Below are 23,781 nucleotides of genomic sequence, written 5' to 3'. Positions count from 1 at the left end.
CTAATAGCTACTGTGTTTAAGTCAGGGGTTGAGGAAGCGGTACACGACGGGCACGGGCTGCGCGTCGATGTACTGCCGCAGGTTTAGCTTGTACAGCACCTCCAATGTGGAGAGGAACGGTGCGAGGCGATCCACGTCCGACGCGTCGGCCGGTTCGCCCTTTTCGAGAGGCTGCAGCAGTCGCTGGAAGTCGCAGTGCAGGCTCGCGTCCACTTCGCCCAGGATCTCGTCGACGCTGGGCGGCTTATCGAGGTTGGCCAACCCGCGAATGCCGCCAAGGCACGCGAAGTCCGACGGGATAGCGAGGTGGCTGACCTTCCGCAGTGTGGGCAGTCCGTACAGAACCCCTCGCGCAATCTCGAACGGGTCCGGTCTGTAGAAGGGCGGGTAGTCGCTGAACGGCAACGCTTTGTGGCTCTTCCGTGCAAAGACTGGCGCTATCTCGTCCACTGGATTCGTGCACTTGTACAGGCATATTAGCGGCATGTCCTTGTACAAGACGCCCATGTTCAGCAGCAGGCGCATCGCGATTTCGTTGAAGTGCATCTCCTTTTCGTGGCCCTTGGCGGCGCTGCGCATGCGCTGAAGGCCGCGTCGTGAATTCGACAGCATCAACGAGTTGGCCAGACGCACCAGGATCAGGTTCACGCGTGTCAAATTGCGACCACCGTCCACCTGAGGGCTTCGCTGGGTACTGGTCGCCGGTTCCACGTCACGGCGGCCGGTGTCGCTCAGCTTGTATTTAAGGCGCGAACTCTCGGAACGCACCTTCCGGTAGCTGGTATTGTACAGCTCGTTGTACGCGCGGCAGAACACCTTGTTGTACTTCAGCTTGCCGACGTGCGGCATCCACCAGCGGTAGCTGTAGCGGTCGTGCAGCACCTCCAAAATCCGCGACAGCTCCGCTGCATTATGCGACCGCATGGTCAGCGTCACGCGCTCCGGCTCGACCAGCGGCGGGCGTGGCGGATCGGGCAGGCCGCTGGAGCGGGCCTCCGCAACCAGCTCATCGTGGCGCTGCTTCACCTCGTCGAGCCTCGTCAGCAGGTCGTCCAGCTTTTCCTTCGGTTTCTTGCCGTGAACGACAGGCGGGTCACGCGCAAATGTATACCGTCCTGCCAGCTGGTGTATGGCGCGCTTGAGCGCTATGGACTCACGCTGCCATGCGCAGTAGAAGACCACAGCATAGTAGCTGCCCGTGCTCAGCGGGTTGTAGAGCGACAAGTCCAACAACCCATCGCCGCTCGGGTTGAACGCGCAAGTCCACTCACGGAAGTTGCTTATCAGCGTAACCAGCTTGTTACTGTAGCAAGAGACCACTTCGTCCACCCCTCGGAACGGAACCAGCGACCCCTTGTCTTGGTAGCGCACCTCGGTGAACGGCAGGCACGCTAAATGGCGCGTCGTTGGGCCATTCTGGGCGAAGTTGGCGTAACGGTACGCTGACAGCGCGTCATCCAGCACATACTGTGCCGGTTCGCGCGGCGGCGGCGGCGGAAGGGGCGGATTGACCTTCCGCACCTCCGCCTCGTCAAATGGGGACGCTGCGCGGGCGTGGTCGCCGCGATTCTTCACACCGACGCTAGGCAGAAATGCCGCGTTGCCAGGATCCGTGCAGACGCGCACGGAACGGCCGTACAGTACTACACCGAAGACCAAGTACGCGCACGAAAATAGGAGCGTCATACGCGCCCATTTGACGCATAGCCGCTACGAAACAGCACACACTTGGTGCGTTGGCATGTGTCCACTGGCTGGGCACCGCAGGCGGTCAGGAATCCGCCGCCGAAGACACCACAGCGACTGCCTCGAAGGTCCGACGAGGTGACCATGGAATCGCACTACATTAAAACGAACAGATTCGTTGCTGTCTGTGTGTGTGACCGATAGCGCGATGCGTTTGCAGCCCGGTGCCGGCTAAACCGATGCGCGCGACTATATTGCCGATGGAACGCCGGACTCGGGTTGCATCAGCCGTTTCTCGAGTTCCAGCAACGAACCGACATCGGTCGTCTTCTCCATCATGGCCAGCACATCAGCGCGCTCTTTGACGCCGCCGAGCGATGCGAACGGGTCGTAACCTGACGCATAGTCACACGTTGCAATGCTGCGGTGAAACGTACCGTGCTCCCTAAGCAAAGAAAGGCCCTCTTCCGTGCGGAAGAACTCGGCAGCTGAGCGGCGATCCTTCTGAGCGACCTTGCAAAAGTTCAGGTAGCGCAAGGAAGGCAGACGGAACACCATGTATTCCGTGAAGCGTGGCACTGCGATGACTGGGTTGTCCAGCAGCGAAACCCGCTCCAGCTTTATCAACTTGAAAAGCGGACTCAAGTCGGAAAGTTGCGCAATGTTGTTCCCTGCCAGCACCAATGAACTCAGATTCGGCACAGAATCGCCGAGCGTGTCGGAGATCTTGCTAATGCGGTTACCAGCCAGTACCTGCGAGCGCGTGATAGACTACTGTCGTCGCATAACCACCTAGATAAAACGCAAAAACCATATATTGACGCCCGTGCGCCGTTATACTACATGGAAGACGCCAAGGAAGGCCATGAACATACCAGCGTTCGCAGACGGGGCAGCAGCGGGATATTGTCCAGCTTACGGATCTCGTTGTTGCTCAAGTCGATGCAATCGTAGCCGTCCCTGGTCACACCGAGATTGGCGATGGCAGTCACGCGCAAATCTGAGCGAACTGTGTAAGTGCGACACGCAAAACTACCGCGCAGCGATATCGTTCGGTCGCCTCCAGGACTGAGCGACTGCCTGCCTTGAGCAATCTGCTCGGACTTCAGCTCCATGGCAACACCGGGCTCAAAAGTTAGTGACGCGCGGCATCTCGCCGATGAGGAACCGCTATAATAGTACAATTGTAAAGCAAAAATAGGAGGCTACAAGCAAGGGCTTGTGGCGCAACGGTAGCGCGTCCGACTCCAGATCGGAAGGTTGGGGGTTCAAATCCCTTCGGGCTCACTTTTGTCAAATTTAAGTATTGGCAAGATTAATCTCTACTGTTGCGTAAAACTTGTTGTTCGCGTCTGAGCGCCTCGATTTTCTCCAAAATTTCTTCGTTTGTCAGCAGGTCGTCAAAGTCTTCCAGGCCCTGGCCGATTTGCTGAACCGCCAGCGTGACCCTTTTGCCCTCACGGGCGTTACGGATATGCATCGCTAGTTCGCCTTGTAGGCGCTTCGTGCGTGCACGCAAGGTGTCGAGGATGTGGACATCTTGGATCATCTCGGGCACCGCGGATGTATTGTGGGCGAGGGCCTCGGTGGCGCCGGAGGACAACTCCTCGTACCGGCACCGCAGCTCATACAGCGCACCGAGCTTGCCCCTCTCGAAGTCTTTGTAACAGGACACTAGCGTGGATAGGGGCACGTTGAGGATCGCAATGCTGAGCTGCCACGGGTTGATAGGGCCGGCGTCGAAGATGTCGGGATGGAACATGTCCGTCACGCGCAAGTTGGCGCTGACGACGTTGCTGCTGCGGAGACGACGGTTCAAAGCCTTGTACGCAAACGAATAACGGATCAGGAACTCCTCCCAGTACAGCGGTACCTGGAAGTGTTTCTGTTCCATCACGTAGCGGCTTACGGACTGCTCGACGCACAGGCACAGCGATCGACGGCCGTGAACCGACACCTTCTGGCGGCGACGCCCTGCGAACAGAGCGCTCCTGCGAGTCCTCACGTGGCCGCTGAACGGCATCTCGATAACGAGGTAGCCTTGGTCGTAGTCAAACGTGATTTGCGAATGGCAATGCCACGTCAGCAGCTTGCGGCACACGTTCCAGAAGTTGGGCAAGCAGCCAATACGACGCCGCAAAGCGGGGCGCAAGTCGGCTATGAACCCGCACTCCACCAGACTGTACCACAGCATGACACACGTGTAGAACAAGCTCGCAAACAACGGGGCCAGCCCACTGTAGTGGAGATCGTAGCTGAAGCTGCCGAGGATGAAGAACCCAGTGAAGCAGTTAAACATCAACGACATGAGCTCCATGCGGTTGAAGAGGTTGTCGTCACGCATCTGGAACGGCAGCATCGACATGTGCGCGATGAGCAGAATCGACGTGATCAGCACGCTCCCTAGCATCCGCATCTTCTCCGCAGACCCCGTGGACATCGTTTGCGGCTGGAAAATCGTGATCATGGCGACACAAACACGACGCAATAACAACAGGCAGTCCCAGCTGAGCGTGTGCTTCTGCCGACCGCAGCTGTATATGCGCCGCGCCTTGCATACATGAACCGACGTGATTATCGCAACCAGGTGGGCAACAATGACTAGCCCCAGCAGCACGGATGATGCAATCGTGGGGTAGTAGAAGAGTGGGTCGTTGAGGTCACAAACGTGCGTTGGAAGGTAGAGCAGCACGCTAATCGGCGGCTCCACCTTGTACTGAATGGGGACGCACCACAACGGTTGGATCAGGTCTTGGCAGATGAACTGGAAACTCACGTAATACAACGCCGACAGACAGTGCATAAACAGACCACACGGCCAACAGCATCGTGCGCGTTTACGCTGCGCTGCAGGATTGACGTCGTAGCTGCTCACGCTGCTCGAAGTGCTTGAGATGCTCGTGTAGCGGCGCAGCAAACGGCGCCGCAGGCTGCGTATGGGCGCGTACAGTATCCACAGCACCAACAGAATCAGGAAGAGCACCAATCCGTCAACGAAGGGCTGCACAACCGACATGAAGCGCTGTATGTACCAGCTCTCCACGTTGCTGAATCTATAGTTGCTGTGCGCGTGGACCCAGCAGCGAATGCGGAACACAGTGAACAGCTGCTGCTGATACCCGAAGATTGTGTTGTAGTAGCTCGCGAAACGACTGATACTGGATTGCGAGTTGAGGGGAAACATGCTGTACGGCACCATGGAGAAGCAAAACTCCAGCCATATCTTCAAAAGCACGAATTGGTAGAACATCTTCTTCTGCAGCAGAAACACCATCAGAGAAGCTACCACCCAAAGCGGCCACTTCGTGGCAACGTACCGTATTACGGATTCCGTAATGTCGTCGCACGCGATGCATCGGCCGCGGAAGTGGATGCGCTCATAGCCCTCCACGCAGTTCATGCAGAGGTAGCCAGTGGAGCCTGAGATGCAAGGAAAGCCATCCATGCCGGCGCACGTGTATTCCAGCGGGCAGGCGTGGTAATCCATCTGCTCCGTGGAGACCCCGTGCAGCGACGTTTTCGAATGGAGCAACGGTGACCACAGCTCCACACCCTGATCTTTGAATGCACCGAAGTATCCGTAACGAGCCATCGGCATCCGGTGGTCTCGTAACTGGATCTCCGTGAAATCCCTCTTGCTCTTCAGACTGTTCACGACCTCCGTGGACAGGCCACCTGGACAGACTGCACCCTTCATGCAAGGGGAGCAAGTCAGTTGCATGGAGCCCAGCGTGTCCTCGAAGCTCATGTAACGGCCGTAGTTGCAGAAACACTGCTTCTGGGAGACCGCTCCGCCGTATGTTGTTGCGTATTGCATACAACGGCCGCTGCAGGTCGAGTTCTCCTGCCCTTCCTTGTACATACCCGCCTCACACATCACGCATTGCACGTGGACTGTGGTTCTACGTGTAGCGTGCTCCAGGAGAGATTGAGCGGATGCCGACGGCAGCTTGTCCCCAAGCCATGATACACCTGTGTTCTCACTGTTCTCTCCGCTCAACGCCGCTATGTCGTCAGGCAGTCCCAGCGTTTCCCCGCTGTCAGGGTAGTACAACGCGTCGTTAGGGTACTTGCCCTCGTAGACGTCAGGGGGCATCTCGTGGACGTGGGTCTTCAGCCGATAGCCCGGCAGGCATAAGCACTGCGTCACGGAAGTTGCATTCGTCGCTTCAGCCGGCACGTTGGATCCTTGCGGGCATCGATAGGGAATGTTGTGGATCTTTTTCTCAGGCAGCTTGGATATCCAGCCGCCGGGGCAGTAGTGATAATCCTTGCACCGCTCGCAATCAAAGGTTTCGTAGTGGGTGTCGAACGCGCTCACCATAGACTGGCCGACGCTTGGCAACAGCAGCACGGCATTCGACAGGTGAATGAACGACTCTATCTGGTACCTGGGGTCGGAATCGTCGACGGGTAAATCGAGAATGTGTGAGTTGCCTCTACGGTTGATTGAACGCAGCCGTTGCTGTTCCTCTTGCTGACGAAACTGGAAGTAGTTGAGCTCCTCCAGGTGTGAACTGCGCAGAATCGTTCGGTCTCGCATGCGCTTGTACGTGGCCTCCGATATCATATCGTTGTGGTGCTTCGTGACCTTGGCGAAATGACCAGGACTGCAGGCGCAATCGGTGATGTACTTCGACGCCTTGTTGAAGGTCCTGAACTTGTCGGGGCACCGCCTGCACCCAACGTTACCGATCTCCTGTTTGTAAGTGCCCAGCTCGCAAGGGACGCAGACGCCAGCGCTGGTGTTAGACATTTCGTAGCCGGCAAGGCAGAGGCAATGGTTCAACGCAAAGGCGCCTTCGGCGATGGTGGTCGAATTATCGGGGCATCGCATGTAGTCTATTCCACCGTGACAGTAATGACCTATGGGGCACGGCTTCGTGGCGAAGCGGTATTCAAAATCTTCATCGAAAACGCGGCATACGGAAATCACATCCCCCGCGGAGATGTTCTTTAAAACGGAGCCCGTCAGGTCCTGGAACTTCAGGTCGAAAAAGTACAACGTACATAAGCCGTAAGGTCGCTTTAGGAAGCGGAGACCGTTGAACACGACTGTTTGGTACGCCTTGAACGGGGCCACGTCACTCTCCATGAACTGCGTCGTGGTTTCAAAAGAGTAACCGTGACAAAACACATTCTCCACGCAACTGGTTTGACAGCTCGCCGGAGAGTCCCTCAACAGTATCGCTTGGTGTCTTGCAGTTATGTCGGTTCGTATGGCATCGAAGCACTTGGAACGCATATTTTGACGGTTGCCAGCAATGGACGCCTCCATGCTTTTACCCTCATCCTGCAGAATGCTTGATTCCTCTCCATTAACACGGTTCACTTTGGTAACCGATAGGAAGTAACCCGGATCGGGCGAGCAATCCACAATGCTCTTGGCGCCGAAGTCCGACGTCGAAGAATTTTCCGGACAAGGCAAACAGCCGTAGTCGGCGTACTCCAGATGCTGAAAGTAACCAACAACGCAGTGGCGACACCAAATCGCGCCGGATGTGGGATGGCGCCCTAGGAACAGGTTACCGTAGCCGCGTGCACAGTAGCAGTCCATGGCGGTCATGCTGCCTGGGTGGCGTGTGATGCCGTTGCTCCCGCACGACGATGGCTGAGCGTCGGCGCCGGGGCAAAAGCGACCGTGCGGACACTCGAGGCATATCTTCAGGTTTATGTCGAAAAACGTCCCCCCCACGCAATACTTGCAGTCGTCACTACGCCCAGCAGTTTCGGAGTTTGCGAATAGGCTGGACGACTCCAAAAGCGATAATAGCGTTTTGTACTCGGTAGGATGCATTCTGCGATAGACCTGTAGCTCGTGATCCCATTCAGCTTCGGTGACTACGCGAATGGGACCTGGGGACGGCAATGGCGGCAGCAGACTCGAAACGTGTTTCGCGCTATGACAGGCCTTGCAACGTGAGTTGTCAATAGTGTCCTTGTAGCCAAAGCCTGTGCATGGAATGCAGCCTTTATACGCGCAATATCCATGACCTGCGGCGCAAACGCAGCTGGCGGGGCTACTGCTTAGCGTATCCTGCGTGGTGCTACCGTCTTTACAGCGCTGAGGCAAGGCTTCCTGACCAAGACAATAGTAACCAACTGGGCAAGGAACGCATTCGTCAGCCGAAGGAAGAGTGCAATGCAAATTTTGCGCATCTTTTCCTACGCATTCGGGACCCATACCTATCGTTTGTTTGAAATCCTCAGGAAACGATTCCAATTTATCAAGCGCAAGGCGGAAGTCGTAGAACATCGCATTGCAGAGACACACGTGTTCGGGCTTCCCATCCACAATCCGGAGTATGGAAGATCGATTTGGGCCACACGTGCCAGTGCACTCGGCGTTGCTCACAGTGTCCTTGAACGTGGCCTCAGCACAAGGAACACACTTTCCGTCCTTCAGGTAGAATTGTTTGTCGCATAGACAATCGGCGCTTGTCCGCCCTCCAATAGTTAGAGTGGTCGAGTTCTCACGAAAATCGGAACACCTAAAGCAACTGTCTGTACGCTCTTCGTTGCGGTAAGTCCCAATGGTACATTGCTCGCACGTCACAGTTTCTTTATTAAAAAAGTGCGAAGGCGGGCATATTGAGCACATGAGGAATGTATGCGTCGTTGTACGCAAAAAGTTGCCACCCTTTATGCTAATGTAGTTGCAATCATTAAACTTTACAACTCCACGAATCGTTCCTGTATGGTAGTCTACATTTAAACCGGAGTCTTTCAGACTTATTCTATCATCATGTATTTCATCATCTTCCTCGAATGCATCAAATGAATCACCATGTAAAACGGGATCCAGCTGTATCATGTTACCAATCAGATAGGTAGTCATGAGGTTGTACTGAAATGAGAGGGTCACATAAGAACCTATGGTGCGATTCAACAAACAATTCCTCATTTGTCCTTGGTAGAATCGTGACATTGATAGCATTATCCACCCATTAGAATACACGTTTAGAAAATGCAACTGGGAATTGGTGTTTATTTCCTTGTACACCAATGTGTCATACTCATCTGCCTTAAGCACCAACATGCGACCTGTAGTGCTCTCACCGATGATTAGAACCTCTTGTTGCTTTGTTTTCAAGGGAACTATATAACCATCCAGGGAGCTGGCAGCGTAAATAGGTGATGCAGCAACGCCGCCATTTCCTTTGATGCCATTGTACCTCTCATCTAATTCCAGACGCTGGTTATAATCACTGAACGCGTATCGCTTTAGGGTGTTGTCGGACGCATCTAACGCGTATAATTCACCACGGCCTTTCTCCCGGTGCATATAGTACAGCGCATTGTGATAGCAACCTGATCGTAGCACAGTGCTTACGAGCTTATCATCAGAAATATTTATGGGTGGAAAAGATCGTAAAGTGCGCGTGAATTCGTCCGAAATTATCACCATGTTCCTGGCGTAGGTGATGTCCATCGGATTCAACAATTGATGCTTGAATACAAATTTAGGAGCCGGCAACTCCTGGCGCAGCGGCATACTGAAACCGTAAACATAGGTGGCGCCCAGGAATAAAATGATCTGGTAATTCTTAAACTCCTTACAGGTAATCCAGACTTGTTCCATTTCGGAATGTACAGGAAACACCACCCATACGTTTCTAGCCCATAGCGGTAGTTCGTTTATTTTAGCATCAGAGGCAGGCGCAGCGTGCAAACCAGCCGCAGCGGCGGTAAAATCAACGTCATCGGGGATCTGCATGGCATATGTTATGTTGGTGCAATCCGCTAAAACGAGTACCCTGGAATGAGGCAATACGCCGACAAGGCTAAAGTTTTCGTACCATTCCCCGACGCAATTAGTTGAGTAATGCCTGATACTTGTTTCCAACGGCTTCCCCTCAAACCCGTTAAAGGCCATAGCTACCACATCGGCTATGCAAAACACACGGTAATCGACAACCTTTATTATTCCTCCCATCTCATACAAAATCTCATCTTCAGCGTTTTCCTCTGAAAGGGTGCCATTGACTGTATTTAAATTTGGTTTTGTTGAAGCCGGCGAAGAGGTGACGATGTCGCTGGTAACACCTTTCTGAGTTCCACCCACATCAACTTTAGAAGACGGTTTTGCTTCGTTATTCAAAGGATTGGGAGTTGAAACCGGTTGTTGCATTTCACTCTTTTCAGATACATCTTTGGACACGACAGATTTGTCCTTTTTATTGGCAGCCAGGCCAGATATTCTAGATCTATACCGTAGACACAACTTGTAAGTACCAGCTTCGTTAATTTTTATATTGCTGAATATGATACTGTTCCTATCTGTGCGACGCACAATCCTGGAGCGCGCCACAACATTCGCAGATGTCAAAGTGCTGCAGTTGGCGTAGGGCTTCACAGCCAGGAATTCAGCTACACGGTTGCCTCGTACGTTACAACCGAAAATCACAACTTCCTGAGGCTGTTCAGCCATAAAATACAGCTTCTGCATCCCATAGAATCCGGCACGCATGGATCCGAAAACTTGTTCGTAATGATGCTGCTTGTCACTATTCTTGTTAACGTGGCGACGGCAAATCTCTATGAAAAAACCCTGACGGTTCTTCCGAAATTCTTTTAAATACGACATCAAAATGCCGCCAATACCGTTGGAGGTTTCCCTGACCCGGTAGTACGCAGTATCAACTGATTTAACGGGCGCATCGGGATCACAAGGAACGAAACTGCGGTCGATATCCGCCGAGTAGGTGCTCAAACGAAGTATCATTTCGTTTGTTGTGGCTCGTTTTTCCAGGTTTACAATCGCTCCGACCCAATCTGTATAATCAGCGTCGTGTTCACAGCTGTTATTTGCTAAAAAGGAGCAGTAACACAGGCGCACCCTTAATTCACGAAACATATCCTCATCCAGAGGAGGAATTAACTGCGTATACCATTTAAACGTATCACCGATTTTAATTTCCGATGGAGTACGCAGGAACGCATGGCCGATTATCCTCATGGAATCATACGTGACACGTTCGTCCGAAAGCGTCGTTATGCCGGAATTGCTGAACAGTCCCTTCGGCAGTATAGTGTTTGTAGCGCCGCACTTGTCCACGGAATCTACAAACTTAATTCGATCGAGAAATGTGTTATAATAACCGGAAATGCTAGCCTTTCTGGGTAAGTCATGAGCCATAATTGTTTGAAATTGCAATTCTTCAATGTCCGGGGGGATGTAGAGACTTACTCGGAAATTACTCAGCGTAGTACATGCATCAGCGATACACCAGCATATGTATGTATTAGCCGAATACAAAAGCGTGGGGAACAGCGTAATTTCAGCATCTTTCCTGTTATAATGGTATACTGAAAACGTTAATCTTTCTGCATTATTCACCCAATCGTTGGACTCACATGATTCAATTTTAGACGGTTGGTACAAGAAAGTTACAACCAACAAATGGTTCCTTCCATTTAGCCGTAACAGATTTGGTATGTTCACAAACCCTCGTGGGCCATCGAAGGCAGATTTGTGCAGCACATTGGGACCAAGCAGCGTGTACGATAAACCCGTTTTGTGTATTCCGTAACCGGTAGACACGCACATATGATAAGTCACTATATCTGGCCGTGTGTTTTTGGTGGATACCGAGCGGCCGGTTGCATTCCTAATAATCACAACGTTATTCCAAATCATGAGCGTAATATTCTTTGTGGTCACCGTTGAATCCGGTGATTCAGTCATTTCCACGTCAAATCGCTCGTCACGTGCCTTTTTACGGCACTCTGCATCGGTGCTCAGAAATCCTACCACGCCGCGCATGTGATGACCGCGCAACGTTACGGGGAACGGCTTGCCAAGGTAAATAGCAACTGATCTTGGTTGTTCATATATTCCACGAAGATTAATATCGCTAACTTTCGCAATCTTATTCTTATCCTTATCAATGTAGCATACAGCGTATTTACCTGGTTTATCATGCTTTAAGACGCCTACGAAGTGCAAATCAATGCTCGCAGTGAATATGTCGTGCAGGTTATCAATGACTTCTCGATTACTGCTTTCGCAATGTTCTAATATGTTGGGATCATTGGGGATAACTTTGCAACCATTCTTCTGTATGCTTATGATGGAATTGGCGGGTAGGAGCGAATCCGATTCTCTGATCAGTTGGTAGTAAAATAAGTATCGCAGACGGATTTCACAGAACGATTTCACATCGCAGACAAGGTATTGGAGCTTTACAAATCCACTAGCAAATACTTTGCCTGCCCGTATTTTGTAGTCCTCAGATTTCGTGCAATTCACGTTCTTGTACGGCTTGCACCAGCAAATATCAGGTTCGGAAGCAAGTACACCAGATCCCAACTTGAATCCCCCTACTTCGTAACGCGCATTTGCGGTATTCAAGTTCGCCATGCCACAGGACTGCGCTATTATCAGGTATTGGAGAGACGATTGATTCTCTGTAAAAAATTATCATACATGTGTTATATCTCACCCTTCAACTTTATTACAGTTTGCGAGAAAATCGGAAGGTAGTAGCGGTCCCTCTTCAACAGTGGCACTGCGCAAGATTCATCTGAACATCACGAACCACGTACCGTTTACTCTGAAACGTTGATCAACCTTATCGAATATTAGGGCACCGGCGTTCTCGCTGTTCTTATGGAGGGTAGATAGGTAATATCTTCCACTAATACCCTCTGAAACATATAAACACGCAGACAATTCACACGAACCTCTATAGGTCATATAACCCTGCAAATGTACTAAGCTTTTGCCCTCCACCATATATAAAGTCTTCTGGAAAAATATTGTGGTGTGTGTAAAATATAATGACCCTGTTATTCTGCCATCTTTTGACAAGAAGTATCTCATAGGTGGCCTATCCGTATGTTCCACGAAGGTCGAGCACATGGCCCCAGCATAGCAGTGGATCGTTGTATCAGCTGCGGGTACAACAAACAATCTACCTGCCTCAATTGAAAAGCCACTATTTGTGCACTGAATCGAGTTGCCAGTACTGAAACCGCACCAACATAGTCGTAGAATATCACCCACATCCATTCCGGTACCTTCATCAGAAAGAGACCATACAATCGTTGCCACGCCATCGTCTCCATACTCCACATCCGTTGGCAAGCCCGTTTCCGTCATGTATGGATCCACGATTGTATCTGGCGTGCACTTTTTGGAAATGATCACAGGGGGAATCCGCTTTTCAGGCATGTTCACAGTTGGAAGCGAAAATCGGCATAATGCACCAACCGTGCAGATCCTTTTCACCGGTTGCACTGGACCTAAGCAAAGTTTTAAAATGCGTCATCAGGTAGAGTATGTAGTTACGTATGAAACTACCGCTATGCAAAATTGATTCATTACAAATGCATTGATGTGGCCATTCAGCAATATGCAGGCCATGTATACATTAGCAGATGACACAGAGGTACATGTATAAAACAGTATGTATTCTAAAAGGTAAACGAACCCTGCAATATAATATTGGAAACAAGTCCGACGCTCTCTTTAGCTTCGATTAAAGAACAAAAACTCCCAACACACGGCCAGCTGAGCAATAACACGTAACGCTTATCGACATTGAAGTTGTGATCGATGATAAATTTATCGTTTTCTAACGATACTTCAGATAATAATCGCCATTTATAATCGGAGGGGTCCACCAGATCTGTATCTCCATCCTTGGGGCCCTCAAAAATCAACAGACGGTCACCAGTACCCGCAATTTCAAGTTTAAAGCTCACCTCTTGCAGTCCGAATGGAACCATCAACAAATCTTTATGTTTGTAGTTGTGAATCTTTATGGTGCCAATCTTTACAGCATTCTGACTTCCGTCATCGCCATCCGGGAACCACACTAAATTAACTTCGACGTGCTCAATCGAACCATATTTGTTTTCATCGATAACATACTCGTAATGCGTTGTGTGTGGTTGAAGCAATACGTAATCATTGTGATGCGTGTCGTAGGAAACTGCGAATGTCGGCGTTGTTCTTTTGTAAGTGCCTTTTATGGGTAGTAAACATCTCACGCCGTATGCGCAGTCCACAGAAATGCTCTTATCAATAAATGGTCCTATCACAAACGTTATCTGCTGAGACGTTATATACCGTACCTTCAATGGTGGGTGAGGCAATAAAAAGGGTAAAGTCCTTGCTGCTCTCGCACGAACCGTGTAATGGGCAGCCACAGAGCAGCACACGCTTTGTAACCGACTTAAGTTCAGCACTTGAATTGTAATTTATGACACTCATAACTGCGGGGGGTTTGTAAAAGATGGCAACAAACACGTTACCTCCTTCAGAAGATGCTCTCGGTGTAGCTAGCGCGCCTTCATCAGAACTGCATGAATCTCTCTTTACCGCTATGGTAAAAACGTTTTTCATGTACTCCGGCAGATTTACTTGCGGCAGGTATCTTTCTGCAACAGCTTCAAATATTCTGCCATAAGATATTCTGGCTTTTACGCTATCCCGTATAATTCCTGTAACTTATCAAAACCCCCAAAACGGAACTAACCAATGAAGAGGATCCTAGCAACGAACGTTAATTTCTTATTATCGGATGCGCAGAGGTATGCATGAGGAACGAGTCTTTCGGGCAGGTATAGTGTACCCTCCAGCCGTACACTTTCACCCCGGCAAACCGACACAACTTCATTCCTAGGAGTTTCTATCACGAAGTAGCGTAGCACGCCTTGATCTACAAGTCGATCCCTTAAATCACACGGGCCGTAACCACGTGGCAAGCATAAAACGTATGGCTTATCATCTGCAAATGGTGCAACAGAGTTGGGCAAAAACGAACCTTTCACTACGTCTGCCAAAGCGGAATACAAATTTGCCAGCCAAACGCCAAAAGCGACGTGGACAAACGCGTAAGACAGCTTGATATGCATTTTTATATAAATTAAAAAGTGGTTATCTCGAGGTTCAAACCCCAACCAGGGGGACACTTGAGCCTCGCAGACTCCATGACACTTCTAGTGTCTCAGCTTGTAGGTGGGTGCAAGTATACCCTTCCTACGCTGCATGTTGTTGGCATGAGCAGATCCGTGAGGCGTGGAACTTATGGCCGCCAATATATCATCGTGATTCAAGTCGTTGGAAACGATGTTGTCGACGCCAAGATGAAGGTTCAACGCAACCGCTGCGGCGGCACGGCCGGCCATGATAACATTCCGCTGACGGTCGATGTTGGCCTCCAGTTCCGAAATGGATAAGTCAATGTCGTCCAGTTGCAAAGACAACTCGTACCGCTGTAGCGCCATCACACCCATTTCGCCCTTCTGTGAAATACCATACTTGAGGTTAGAAATCGTCTCGTTCAAGTCATCAGCTTCACGGCACAGCTGGAATTCCTTTTCGTCTTTCAGGAAGAGCGCGTGAATACGGAATCCTTCGAAGAGGCGGAAGACGACGGAGTTGCGGAGCTGATTCAGCGAGAGCAGACCGTAATAAAACTCTATCAGGGTCACAGGCCCAAGGTCGTAGAGAGTGTCGAACAAGCATTCCACTAGAAGGCTCTCGGCTACTTCCTCCACCTTTCGCCATTTCTTCTTGTCACCTGACATTATTTCACATTTCCCATCGCATGCCTTGCCATTGTGATGAACCGATCGGTGTGACGAGAGCCGCCTGATCGGGAATTTGACCAGGAAATTCGCTAACGATTCATCAGACATGTTGTCCTGCGGGAAGAAGTGGCAGAACACCAGTTTGTGGAAGTACGCATTGTTGGACAAGTTGCTGTCGTGAAGATCGCTGTGCAGGCAATGGCAGTACCAAAACACGTAGCTTGTGACAAAGTAAAACCACGCGTTGGGAAGCGCAATAGTGCCCCTGTCCATGTTGCATTTCTGTATGGTCGCATGGATGCACATAATCAAAAAGTCACGGTTCTTTAACGAATAACAGCACGACGCAGATTCTTCCGGCCGCTTGGATGTCAGGCCCACGAAGTTGGCAAACTTCAATAACGGGCGTTTTATCAAACGATTGTAGAATCCGCGGTTTTTAATTCGAGTTTCCGCTGCCTCCAGCACTATGTTGTCATTCTTGTAATCGTAATATACATTGGCATTGCGATGCTCGAAAACGGACGGCAGGAAGTCGAGCACCATGTTGGTGAACTCCTTCTTACCGTTGCGCTTGATGTTCGCAAACTTTATGTTGCCGTACTCAACCGCTATCGCCCACATAATCTTGATGTGGACCAAAAGCGAAACCACGATAGGGAACCCAGCTAAATCCGAAAAGTCGTACATAAAACTGCCTTGTATGAAGATGCACATACATAGATTACCCAATAAAACCGTCGTCTCGAGGTGGTTGAAACTACCATTGTTGCGATAATCGTACGGCGAGAAACACAAATGTAAGGTGAGGTAAATGAAATGCAGAATCAAATAACACGTCACGCGCATGTACTCCGTGTCGCCTTTCGGGTCAATTGAATAGTGGCACACGATTAAGCAACATAGCAACGCTTGACGCGATAATTGCACCACATCCCACCAGCGGCAGTTGACATCGCATCCTGCCATGAAAAGAGTGTTCCACGACCTCGGGGTATAATGCGACCGAGATAGCATAAAGAACAAGGCGACCAACATAGTAAACCAAAGAAGAATATTCACTGCTCCAACCAACCAACCGTATCTGAAGAGACGATCGTTCGGATCGCAAACCTGCTCAGGCAGGTGCATCAATATGTATACCATGTCACCCTCCTTATAGCGCACAGGGGTACACCACAACATAGACAAGCTGTTGATGACGGAACCTGGCATGTGCAGAACAAGCAAAAAGAGCATCTGCTGGAGCAAAAACACGTTCTCCGCCTTGCGACTCTTCACGTACACATCACGAGTGGAATCTTTATCACTCGGTTTCTCCAACGATTCCAATGACACAATACCTTCTTCAGCGCCACCCTCAACAACAGAATCACCGGATTCCGCCATCTTTAGTAACGAATCTATGCGTGAATCCATCGCATTCGTCTGTGATTCGCCAAAGAGCTTAAAAACCACAAATTTACGGATACTCCGACATGGATAATACAACATGCACAGCACCAGGAGATCCACCAATGGTTTCGCAATCACCACAGCACGTTGTATATACCATAGGTGGATGTATTCCATTTCTTGGTCCGGATTAACCTTTATAAGCCCAAATCCCCACCGGTTCAACACAACAAGAATGCGCCGAATCCAAGGCTCCCAACAACCCACACGCTCTATAGTCATAAATAGCCCAATCATCTTGTAGAAGTAGTTGTGGTAGAGGTTGTAAAATCGACCAAGACTGGAAGACGTAGTAAGCTGCATCATACCAAGCGGTACAAGAGAGAAGGTGAACATGTACCAGATCTTGAATAGGACAATGAGAGAAAAGTTGCCGCTGAACAAGATACCGTTGTTCACCTGGCAGATTAAAAACACAATGAGGGGCAATATCACACGAGGTAATATCAAACGAAAGCTTTCAATAAACACGTTTAAGCACTTGAAGCAACGGGATTGGAAATAACGCGTGTCGTAGCCAGGTTTGCACTTACCACAGAGATAGCCGTGTGTTCCATCTACGCATAAATTGCCCCCAGATCCATTGCAACGGTTGGGATAAATGCACGGGTGAATGTCAGGGACGTGTTCGTACAACCCAAGTTGGGATGGGGTCGGCGGATTCAGTATGTACGTCTCATGCTTGTGAGGCATCCACTTCACTTCATCCGCACTTTGGGTTCCATGCTGTTTGTAAATGGCCATGTAACCCATACGTGGATACTGAGGACTGTGGCTGAAAATGGCTGTGTTAGGATCGTCAGATATCTGCACGGATGCGTCACGATGCCTGAAACCACCTGGGCAAATGATGCCCTCGGAGCACTTTTTGCAGACAAATTTGTTCTCACCGTCGATCATTTGCAATGTCATGAAACGTCCAGGAAGGCAGAAACAATCCTTAGCAGACTTGGCGCCAGGGAACGTCGTCGCGTAATCGTTGCAACGACCCGCGCATGTCGATGTGTTAAACGTTTCACTGAATGTACCCCGTGCGCATTTCCGACAAGACAGAACGATACCGTCACCAAATGCGTTACCGGAACCGTAACCCGGTTTACACATGCATTTGCCCACCGAATTCACATTATGAGAAACATATGGCACAGATGAACCATACGGACACGAAATGGGAGGATGGTGAATTGTGAAAGCCATGTGCGGGAGCCACTTACCGGGGCACACGTAGCCTTCGGGGCATGCATTACATTCGAAATTCTTCAACGCATCCGTGCTATTTGTACTACCAAAGTAGTTGAACGTAGCGATCACAAAGTCTGTCAACACAGACGCATTGCGCACCATAGGCAAACCCGATGTTGGAACAAGTGCTGGCAATGTTGCCTGAGGCTTTTCGGAGCTGGGGTAGGCGAAAAAACCAACAGAGCAAACACATTGGGTGGCAGAAACAGCACCCTTCCCAAATGTTGTCATCTTAGCTGGACAAGCAGTGCAAGGAGCGTTCGACATGCTCTCTTTGTAAAATCCTTCTTTGCATGGGACGCACGAACTTATGCTTGCGCTGTTGGAGAGCTCGAATCCGGGCATGCAGAGACAATGGCCGCTGTGATAGGCGCCTGTTGTGAGAGTCATGGAATTTTCAGGGCACCGGAAGCTGCTGAATTTCTCACCACCAGGGCAATAGTAGTTCATCGGGCATTTCAACACCGAGAACACGTTCGGGATCGAGGCGAGTTTCGGGCGCTCAATTTCGCAAAGAACATTGTAACGGTGCGTTTTCCTATCCATAACCTTGAAAGAATGTGCAGATAAGTCCGGTACGTGGAATCTCTCGTACGACATTATCAGCTTGCATGGGTGGTAAACCTTGGACGAGTACGCCACCAGCTGCGGCTCGGTGTGTTGCATCCCGCCCAACCTCTCTCCATAGTGAACGTAACGGCAGTACACGTTGTTCCTACACAGATCAACACATGAAAGCAAGGATCGCGTCATAACTGTGATCGAAAACGGGGCATCAAAACGTACGTCAGCGCTGCATTTCACGAACGAAGAACTTCCCAGCGTTTTGAAATCTATTGACTCTAACTGTGAAATCACACCCTTTACGCTTCTACCATATGGGCTGTAATATCCGGGCTCGGGCAAACACTCTCCCAACGAAGCGGCGCCAATCGACGCAGTGTAGGTGTTTCGCGGGCAAGGTAAACACTGCGTTCCCGCACCGTTGATATGCTGGAAGGTGTTGATGGGACACGAAGTGCACGCGTTGTCGTAAGACATGATGAATCGAGTTGCTGTCCCGTATCCGTAACCCTTTGCGCACAAACAGTCATTGCGGCTGCTAGCGTTGGTGCCATTAGTGACGGTGTTGCTTGGGCAGAACACAGGGATGGTACCGCTACCGGCGCAATACGAATCCACAGGGCAAGGCACACAAGACACCTTATTCACATCGTGGTAGAACCCTTCATTGCAGTACTCACACTGGCGCCTTGACGTTGCGCCGACGTGCGGGGTGTAAAGCACGCCGCTCGCGCTGGCAGCCGTCCTGCACCGCGTGCAACGGGTATTACCTATCTCCTCCTTGTAAGAGGTCCGGCTGCACGCAATGCAACGGCCTCCAACCCATTCGTACCCCGCGTTGCACATGCAATCCGTATACGCACCTGCACCAGGCTTCTCCGTTGTCATTCCGGCGCTGCAGCGAATCGGCTGCGCATTGCCACCGTGGCAATATGAGCCAACCTCACAAGGCAGGCACTTATCACCTTTCAGATACTCACCTCTTTCGCAAGTTACAACCAAGGATTCGGCTCCACTGATCACACGACCGTCCTCCCCTATGTACCCGACTATTGGGCACGTTAGCGAACCGTACACAGCCGATGTAGATCCCTGCGGACACGCATGGCACTCCCGGTCTTTTAGGAACCATCCTGGCTTACAAATGCAGCTCGCAGTGGATATCGATCCAGCTTCTTTCGTGGAGCTGTTTTTCATAAACTCGTTGCACGGCTTGCACGAACCATGGGACGCATCGTCTTCCCAATACGTTCCTACGTCACACGGCTTGCATTGCTTTGTCGAGCTATCATACATATGGCCTACGCTACACGCAACAACCAAATATTGTTCCACAAAGGTGGAGGAAAACAGGCCTTCACCTTTCACTTTCACAGTGAAGTTACCATACGTTTGTGGGGTACCGTATATACGTCCTGTTCGCGCATCCAGATTCAGCCCAAGCTGCTTGAAAATATCCACGTGCTGCGTGGAGTAATGCAAAAGACGATACGGAAGAGTCGTGGGTTCGAAAGAATATTCCACACCCAGACGCAAAGTCGGTGGAATATTGGTGTAGTTGAGCGTGGTTTTCATGATGCTACTGAACTTCACCTCCACGAGCGATTGGGATATCTCACCTTTAGGTGAAATCTCAAGGGTTAACCCAACCAAACGATCCTTGTTAACGGCGAAATCAACGAGCTTCGACGTTGTGGACATGTGGCCATAAAATTCCAATTTATTCCCCGTCACCAGGAATGTCGCCACTTTGGGGTAACCATAACTGTGAACCAACACCGAGGTAGCAGCGACTTCAGCGCTACGTGCCGGAAATGCCTTTAATGTCAAATAGCGATCTTGTGGGATGTCCAAAAAAGCAGTAATGGAGACGCTGTATAGGATTTTTGTGTCCATGCGAACGACGCCCGCGTCTTCTGCTAGCGTCCCGATGCTGTAATGCAACATGAGAGACTCGTCGATGTAGAACAGCCTGTAGGATCCCTCATCCTCCGAAGGGATAATTTCCAGCCTCAGAATACGGCCACTGGCACCTAACAATTTCACCATGGTTGATTCCGAAACCTTCAAGAACGTTGCACTCTCAGTTTGTTCTGGGGTTTCGCCATTTGTGTCATCCAGAAGCGTGCCCTCTGATAAGAATGCAGGCCGGAGAGATACGGAATCATCCGATAATCCATCAGGCGAAATATCTTGCGGTATCGCAGTGTGGTCCATCTCTGCCAAAGTGATACCCTCCTCAGCATCTTCCGTTAGTTCTTTGGCCGTTGTTTTGATATCCAGAGCTTGATCGCTTTTGATGAAGTAGACGAAACCATCCACCAGTGCAACGAATGTAATTTTTGGAAAGGAGAAGATCTTGTCTATGCCGGTCGGAATACTCACCACGCTGCGAGTTTTGAAGTCCGCGTCATAAATCAACAGCTCGTAATCCTTCACCACCAGCATAGCATTGTCGGAATGCCGGAAAAGAACACACGATATCACACCTTTCAATGACTTGAATTTGATCGGCGTTGTTAACATCGATTTTAAGCTACCTGTATTATCATAGCATCGCAAATCACGACCGCCATACACGCACACCTTCTTGCCTACTACTATACGCGAAAGCATAGACGCTTGGCTTATAGATGTAATGTCAAAAATCCGATCCTGAGAGTACGCCATGTTACCAACACTGGTACAATGATCCTCGTAACATACGCAAACCTTGTATAAGCTCTTCGTCCCTTCTATAACGTCGTTGTAATTGAGACGAGAGCTTTTGTACTTCCAGAACTTGTTATCCATCTTCAGCCAAAATCCCAAAGGCAAAGGTACAACTGTCTTTGGGGCCACAGCTTCCTTCTGCGTGCGTAACCAGAACAACGATTCGGTCGTCTTGGGCTTTAATTCAACGTGCACTCTCTTCTGGGACGGCGCTTTAGAAAGGTGGCTGTAGATGTTAGAGCAATCATACTTCAGATCTTCCGACATGTACACCGCTCTAACCTTGATGGACTCAAGGAGGCCCCTTGTAGAAAAAACTGGACCATCCTTATCACCTTTAGAGCGATACGTTGTACGCTGATTGCGCTCGATTTCGTAGGGATTCAGCGTCGTCAAGAACGTAAACTGTGCATGCACGGGAGGCCTTGAGTTCGACAGTATCTTTGCAGAGGTGGGGTCGCCGTGTGACATATGACGGCGACCTTCAAAACTATAGCATAAAGCGTAATTGTAACCTGCTTCCAGCCCAACTACTTCATACCTATGAGTGAAAAGCATTTCGACTGCATTTTTAGGGGCCTGTTTTCCACCCTTGTTATCACGCATGCGCCCGCTTATAATACACTGCACTGGAATGGAAGGGGACCTGTTACACAACATGTCATAGTCAATGATGCTTCCCACGTTCATCTTCACCAATATGATATGCGGTACGACCGGGTAGTAAGCACTGGTGCTTAAAAATAATACTATGGTGCCATCCTCCCACTTCGCTTTGAACCTCGAGTGTACAAAAGGATTAGGCAGTAAATATCCAACATCAGTGTCGAAATCAGATTCTGATAAACAAAACGGATGGCGCCAACGATCGCAAGCAGTGATTTTGTATACAGTGTCCACGGATAACAACAACTTGGGGAAAAAATGCACCTTTGTTGACCAGTATGACTTATTACCAACCCTATGAGATATGGCAGGCGGAAATGCCAAATATCGCGCTGAATTTGACGGCAAGGAGGAGTAACTTTGAACCCGACGAAGAATTGCCGATGGGCTCAATGCAGTGTCACCCAATTTATCCATTACACCCAAATCATATGCCAGAGTCCGCTCAAACGGGAGTACAAGTTCCGCAAGTTTATCGTATTCATACGAGATACCCCGGGCCAACACAGAATCATCTGCTTTGGACAGACGCATCTCACTCATTGGGTGCATGCGGCGCCTTGAAGCAATGCTAGCACGGCCCAGCGCATCAACGTTTATCAAACTGAAAGAACCAATGAAAGGTTCTTTAGTAAGGGTGAGGTGCCTGACAGGCATAGTATACGTTGCTATATTTGACGTATTACGGCCCAGCGTACCGCAAAGCAAGACCCGCTCCCCTGCATACTGCAAAGGTACATCGAATTCGAAGAAATAATCAGCCTTTTTGATACCGCGATAGGTTACCTTTAAATCCAGATGGTACCATTCGGCATCGGTAGCACCACATGCGGTCTGAGTGCCATAAATATTGGTGACGGATAAAATAGCAAAGGTTGCCCTGTAATCCTCGATGTTAATGCCGTAAACTGAAACAGTGAGTGACTCCTTTTCAACTTCCACTTCAATCCTTTTGACTTTATGTGGGTTGCACAGACTAATTCTGCCTATTTCACCACCCATATCTTCCGAACGCTGCGGTATGATGAACATGTAGAGATAGAAGATGTCCGCTCTAGGAAGCATTTCGTACACCGGGCCGATCTGACCAACGGCAACTCTGTCGGCACCGCAACTCACTGTTGGCATGATTAACAGAAACCGTTGTGGGAATCTGACACGGGAAAGATTGCACCCAAGAAAAATTAGTGGCCCAGGAGCGAAATCCTTCATCACCACACGCACCTCACCATTTATGTCGACTTGATAAGATACATCAGAAGGCGCCTTCATCAAGTAAAACTTTGCCAACTGTTCATAGTTTTTAGAACTATACGTATATCGTGTAAATACGATGTGAAGCATTTCATTGCCGTAGTTCGCAAGGCCTGACAAAGGGTGAGACCCATTGTAAGCCTGTGAAGTGTAACGTAGACTGATTTGGTTCTGTTTAATCGTTCTGTCACGGTCGGTGCTCACCGTTGTTTCCGGACCATTGTACAACGCGATAACACGGCTCCTAGCCGCGTTGGGATCTTTGCCCTTTACGATATACGCCGTATAATACGGGTGATTAGTAGGATGCGCCACACTCCTCGATACAATGAGGGACATCTTACTATAGGACTTGTCTACATCCTCCTTCAAAGAACAGCTCATTCCCATGACACACCAAGATACCTTGTCGTCAGTGTAGGGATCAGCATTACGCTGAGGGGCCAAGGTGACTTCCCTTCCAGGCAAAAATCCCAATGCAGCTAGCCAACTTGTAGAGTACTCCGCCACCGCAAACCGCCCAAACAGGGCGAAAATGATCAGCTTGCACGCTAACATCTTATCGTGTGTTGATGAAAATGCTTGCTGAATCGATGGCCTATCCAGTTGCGGCCGATGCCACAACTATTCGAAGCAGTTCACTTCATTAACAATAAATAT

The 23,781-nt window shown here is 49.9% G+C and overlaps 5 protein-coding genes across 5 annotated transcripts; all 5 read right to left on the bottom strand.

Annotated features, from left to right (window-relative positions):
- Positions 1-21: 21 nt before the first annotated feature.
- BBBOND_0208340 (membrane protein, putative) lies at positions 22-1,686 on the bottom strand (the record flags this gene model as incomplete). The annotated part of the gene is made up of 1 exon (XM_012912412.1): positions 22-1,686. One exon carries the CDS (start codon positions 1,684-1,686, stop codon positions 22-24), a length of 1,665 nt encoding a protein of 554 aa, XP_012767866.1.
- A 249-nt stretch (positions 1,687-1,935) lies between these two features.
- On the bottom strand, positions 1,936-2,801 carry BBBOND_0208330 (U2 small nuclear ribonucleoprotein A', putative; the record flags this gene model as incomplete). The annotated part of the gene is made up of 4 exons (XM_012912411.1): positions 1,936-2,081; positions 2,124-2,439; positions 2,562-2,686; positions 2,723-2,801. 4 exons carry the CDS (start codon positions 2,799-2,801, stop codon positions 1,936-1,938), a joined length of 666 nt encoding a protein of 221 aa, XP_012767865.1.
- Positions 2,802-3,001: 200 nt separating this feature from the next.
- Positions 3,002-12,862, bottom strand: BBBOND_0208320 (GCC2 and GCC3 domain containing protein, putative; the record flags this gene model as incomplete). Its single annotated transcript, XM_012912410.1, has 4 exons — positions 3,002-12,063; positions 12,132-12,197; positions 12,235-12,336; positions 12,373-12,862. The coding sequence occupies 4 exons, from the start codon at positions 12,860-12,862 to the stop codon at positions 3,002-3,004; spliced, it is 9,720 nt and encodes a 3,239-aa protein (XP_012767864.1).
- A 242-nt stretch (positions 12,863-13,104) lies between these two features.
- BBBOND_0208310 (hypothetical protein) lies at positions 13,105-14,550 on the bottom strand (the record flags this gene model as incomplete). Its single annotated transcript, XM_012912409.1, is given in 4 exon segments — positions 13,105-13,743; positions 13,763-13,908; positions 13,948-14,136; positions 14,172-14,550. The coding sequence occupies 4 exon segments, from the start codon at positions 14,548-14,550 to the stop codon at positions 13,105-13,107; spliced, it is 1,353 nt and encodes a 450-aa protein (XP_012767863.1).
- Positions 14,551-14,634: 84 nt separating this feature from the next.
- Positions 14,635-23,679, bottom strand: BBBOND_0208300 (GCC2 and GCC3 domain containing protein, putative; the record flags this gene model as incomplete). The annotated part of the gene is made up of 1 exon (XM_012912408.1): positions 14,635-23,679. One exon carries the CDS (start codon positions 23,677-23,679, stop codon positions 14,635-14,637), a length of 9,045 nt encoding a protein of 3,014 aa, XP_012767862.1.
- Positions 23,680-23,781: the final 102 nt, after the last annotated feature.

Source organism: Babesia bigemina, assembly GCF_000981445.1.
Source record: "Babesia bigemina genome assembly Bbig001, chromosome : II".
In the NCBI taxonomy this organism is placed as follows: domain Eukaryota; phylum Apicomplexa; class Aconoidasida; order Piroplasmida; family Babesiidae; genus Babesia; species Babesia bigemina.
The sequence above is the reverse complement of the archived record's forward strand: the minus strand, read 5'-3'. Positions and strand labels throughout refer to the sequence as shown.